The sequence below is a fragment of the Aedes albopictus genome, chromosome 2, assembly GCF_035046485.1.
Source record: "Aedes albopictus strain Foshan chromosome 2, AalbF5, whole genome shotgun sequence".
Taxonomy (NCBI): domain Eukaryota; kingdom Metazoa; phylum Arthropoda; class Insecta; order Diptera; family Culicidae; genus Aedes; species Aedes albopictus.
Window position 1 is genome coordinate 446,984,892 of NC_085137.1, and position 4,719 is coordinate 446,989,610.

At 41.2% G+C, this 4,719-nt stretch overlaps 1 protein-coding gene across 1 annotated transcript; it reads right to left on the reverse strand.

The window, feature by feature from the left end:
• Positions 1 to 369: 369 nt before the first annotated feature.
• On the reverse strand, positions 370 to 1,126 carry LOC109410054 (uncharacterized). The gene is made up of 3 exons (XM_019683591.3): positions 927 to 1,126; positions 619 to 870; positions 370 to 552 (listed from the first exon to the last, which is right to left on the reverse strand). The coding sequence occupies exons 1-3, from the start codon at positions 1,054 to 1,056 to the stop codon at positions 422 to 424; spliced, it is 513 nt and encodes a 170-aa protein (XP_019539136.3). The 5' UTR covers positions 1,057 to 1,126; the 3' UTR covers positions 370 to 421.
• Positions 1,127 to 4,719: the final 3,593 nt, after the last annotated feature.

The following is a 4,719-nucleotide window of genomic DNA, read 5'->3' on the forward strand; positions in this document are numbered from 1 at the left end:
AAGGTAAGTAATTGGAGACACAACGACTCTATACAATCCGCAAAGACTCTCGCGGCGAAAAAAGGACTACGATTTAAACTTGGAATATGGAATTGCAAGTCACTTGGTTTCGCAGGATACGACGAATTACATCCACGCAACTTCGAAATCAAAGTCCTTGGTAAGTAGGGTGTCTTCTCGACTTCAAAACCAAGTTGCAAAGATTCAATATCAACTAAAATTTAAAGAGAAAACTAAAATAAGTCGGTTTTCAAATGAATCAGATAAATCTTTGCAACACTGCTTGTAAAAGCAGTGCAGCCAACATATCCCATGCTCACGTTATGCCATAGAAAACAAGTACCTTACAAGAAGACAACATAGGTTTTCCGCATGTTACAAATATCAAAAGCATAGTTGAAGACTGTATGTTTCATTATCATTAATTCATTTCATTGGTTTCACATTCTTCCCTATCTGCGTTAAATCGGACGAAGTTGTTGTCAGAACTATGCTCACTCTCGAATAACCGCCTCAGTGCTACCAGCGCCATCATTCCATGAATTCGTCTACCTATAATATCGAACCAAAAAATTACATTGACATCCAGTCGCCCTTATATATCCAGTGAATATATACCAATCATCGGCAACATCAACGATGGATTGCAGAAAAGTGTGAAATGCCAATACCATTCTGCGGGGCCTGTCCAAAGAAGGAGGAGCTCCCGAACCAGATGGATCAGCAACACCAGAGCGGCAACACAAATGATCGGATAGAAAAACCGAATTCGGCGTCGGTGGATTCCGTACAGCAGTGCACCAGCAGCAATGATCCAACAGAGTTCTCTGACGGGGACTATCATTTCGGGCATACCGTTGATGTCATTATCTGTAGAAAGATGTTTAGTAACATTTTGATCATCACTTCTTGGACACTTTACTTACGACGCTCCCACGTCTCGTAGTGCAAGTAATTGAACGCGTAATTGTAGATGGTTACCAATGAACTGACGATGCTGAGGATACCAATGGATAATCCTTGGAATATAAGGAATCGATGGGTAATGCGATCCATGATGCCGCCTAAGTCATACTAATATGTAAATGACGGCCCAACACACTAAGCCGCGTTAAACTGATAACGTCACGATTAACGCCGATAAAGCAGTCAAATGTTATCAGTAGAACGGGGGAATTCCTGAGGCCTAATTGAGTGCAACTGTTCCAACGTCAATGCATCTCGCTTTCGATCGTCATATTGCATCGTAGCTCACAACTCAGTCCACGATTTCCCATCGACTAATCGATTAATCTCGTTCAGATTTCAAAATGTGGCACACCTCCATACTTCGTGCAGTGTCGTCACTAAGCTTACACGACTGTAAGGCTTCGCGTCGTGAATAGATCGAAACAATATTTGGTGTTGAAAATTGCTATATTGCTGCAGGAAACCGTCAAAAGCACCCCTATTGTCTGGTCGAAGCTGATGTGGTGCTTCAAAGTACCACTTTCAAAGGTAGTGAGTGGGTGGATTTTTCTTCATCTTGCCGCGAAAAGATACAGCTAATTTAATGACTAGGTTAGATCGGCCTGTACGGACAGATAGTATTTAACACCCGCCAAGCACGGATCGCTATGGGAGAATCATGTGCAGCGTGCAAATCATAGACTGAGTGTCATATCGATTGGTTATTGTTGCTGCCAACGTTACAGTACATGGCATAATGAAGACATTTTCAAGTCCATTACCCATTTCTTCAATTTACTTCTCATTCTTCATTGCCCATTCCCACTACTCACTCTGGGCAACTTACTTATCACTACTCACTTCTCAATGCTTGACACACCTTGCCTTAATTCCTCACTGCTTATTCTTACTCCTCACTCTTAATTGCTTTTTACTCCTCATTCACTCTTCACTTTTTAGTACCTACCTATACCACACTGATTACTTTTCAATAACTGCTCACTGACTGTTCTTTGCAGTTCACTTCTCGCTTTTTATTGGTACTTCTCACTCTAGCTGACTACCCCACACTCCTCATAGCTCATTCCTCACTGTTCACTCTTCACATCTCACTTTTCACTTATTATTCCTCACTCCTCATTGCCTTCGTTAATTATCACTTCTCACTCTTCATTACTCACTCCTCAGTTCACACCAACAATTCACTTTCTATGTGGAGTGGATCTATGTCAGAGATTCTAATGCGAATCCGCACGGTGATACCTACAGGATGTGATGGCTAAGAAAATAGGTGTAATGGGTCCTACAGAGCAGTCTAAAGAGAAGGATTTTTTTTTTAACTTATTCGTTTATTTGGAAGGCTCGGGCGCCACATGAGCCTAACAGAGCCGATATCACTTACACATTTTTGTTTTCATCTAGTTTGTTTTTTTAAATTTTTACTGCCGTAATACTATGTTAGTTTGGGATGCCGAAGCTGTTTCGAAGTTAGGGATTACAAAAAAAAAGAATTTGGAAGAAAGGATTTAGGAGACTTGAACTAAATTTCTTGCTAACTTATACTAAAAAACATTGTTGGGACAAAATGTCCTGATCTGTAATGGAACCAAAAAAAGGGGATTCATGGTAAACAACGACAAGAAGGACAAACGGAAGGGGACAGCGACAGACAGGGGCGAACAACAAAACCAAATGGCAGACAACGAAAACAAATGACGTACTACATCAAACTCTGGCATCCAATGCGTTTTTTAACTGTATTAACGAGATTTTCAGCCCTGGGCTAGTTCATCTCGGGACCCACGCTTTACTTCTCTTCCGAAGGAAGAACTCACATTTTGCGAGTTTGTCGGGAGTGGGACTCGATCCCAGGGCCTCAGCGTGATAGACAAGTGTTCTAACCATCACACCAGGTTTGCTCCACGGCATCCAATATCGGAGAATATCATACAGCTCAGATTTGACCTCACGATGCTGATCGCATCCCGACACGATATGCTCAATATCCTGGTGAGCCACGCCACAGACACAGATATGGCTTTCCGAGAGCCCGATACGGAAGGTATGTACGTTCAACAAATAGTGGTTGGACACAGGGATGCCAGATGTGAAGACATGCTCTCAATTTGTAGACATTTGAACTTCTGTAAAGACATTTCGTGAAGACATATTGAAGACATTTCAAATTATGTGAAGAGCCTGTCTCAGCGAGAGTTACTCAATATGGTTTATTATATCATTCAAGGTGTTTTTAATGCCATTAAACATTCAAAAAAAATGTATTTTTGAGTTTCTTCTAGGAATTCATTTGGGTATTCTTCTTAAGTTTTGCAAAAATCTCAAAAAAACATTCTTAAAGAGGTTTTTTTTTCGAATATTCTCACCAAAACTTCGTTTGAATTTCAAGCAGAGCTTGATCCAAAGTTTCCCGCAGATTTTTCCATGAAAGCCTGTTAAGATTTATCCAGTAGTTCCTGAGGATCCCTCTAGAAGTTCCACGGGAATTCCTTCAGGGTTTCATCATTAATTCCTCCAGGAATTGCTTTATGAGTTTCTCGGGAATTCTTCAAGGTGCTCCAGGAGTTCCTCGGGAATTATTTCAGAGGTTCCTCGGGAATTCCTCCCAGAGTTCCTCGGGAATTTCTCGTGAACTTCCTCGGGAATTCTTTAAAGGGTTCCTCGAGAATTCCACCAGGATTTTCTCGGAAATTCCTCCAGGTGGTTGCTGAGAATTCATCCAGGATTTCATCAGGAATTCCTCTGAGAGGTCTTCTGGAATTACTCCAGGAGTTTCTAGGAAACTTCTCCATATAATTTATCGAGGTGTTCATCAGAAATTCCTCCAGAAGTACTTCAGAAATTCCTCCAGGAGTGCCTCGAGAATTTCTCCACGAGTTCCTCGGAAATTATTCTAAGAGTACCTCGGAAATCTGTTCAAGAGATTCTTGGGTATACCTACAGGAGTAACACGGGAATTTCTTTTAGAGTTCCTAGGAAATTATTCCATGTAATCCTCAGAATTCCTCCTGAAGTTCCCAAGAAATTCCTGTGTTCTACGGAAATTCCTCCAGAAGTTCCTTATGAATTCCTCCAGGAGTTCCTCGGGAATAACTTCAGGGGTTCCTTGGGAATTCTTTAAAGAGTTCATCGAAAATTCCACCAGAATTTCTTCGGAAATTCCTCCAGGAGGTTGCTGAGAATTCTTCCAGGAGTTCATCAGGAATTCCTCTGAGAGGTCCTCAGGAATTGCTCCAGGAGTTCCTAGGAAACTTCTCCATGTAATCCTAAGATTTTATCGAGATGATCATCAGAAATTCCTCCAGAAGTACTTCAGGAATTCCTTCAGAAGTTACCCGGGAATTTCTTTTAGAGCTCCTAGGAAATTATTCCATATAATCCTCGGAATTCCTCCTTAAGTTCCCAAGAAATTCCTCAAGGGGTTCATCGAGAACTCCTCCGGAAGTTCTTCGGGAATTCCTCCAAGGGTTCTTTGGGAATTCCTACCGGAGCTCCTCGAAAATTACTTCTGGAGTTCCTTTACACAGAAAAAATATGTAATTAAAATTCAGCGAGAAATCATGCACATAAAGGGAATGCTAGAGTTAGTGCACTTTTACATGAGATATAATGTAAAATTCCATTACCATCGTGTAAATTTCTGCCAACAGTCGCGTAAACCATCATGGACTCCAACCGGTTACGCGACTATAAGCGGAAATTTACACGATCGTAGCGTAATTCTACATGATATTTCATGTAAATATGCACTAA

Bases quoted from the DNA above. Each gene is read 5' to 3' on its own strand.
- LOC109410054 (XM_019683591.3), bottom strand. From the start codon at position 1,056: ATGGATCGCATTACCCATCGATTCCTTATATTCCAAGGATTATCCATT. The intron at 871-926 runs GTAAGTAAAGTG...ATCTTTCTACAG, and splicing joins CTACGAGACGTGGGAGCGTC to ATAATGACATCAACGGTATG. The intron at 553-618 runs GTATATATTCAC...TCGATATTATAG, and splicing joins GTTGATGTTGCCGATGATTG to GTAGACGAATTCATGGAATG.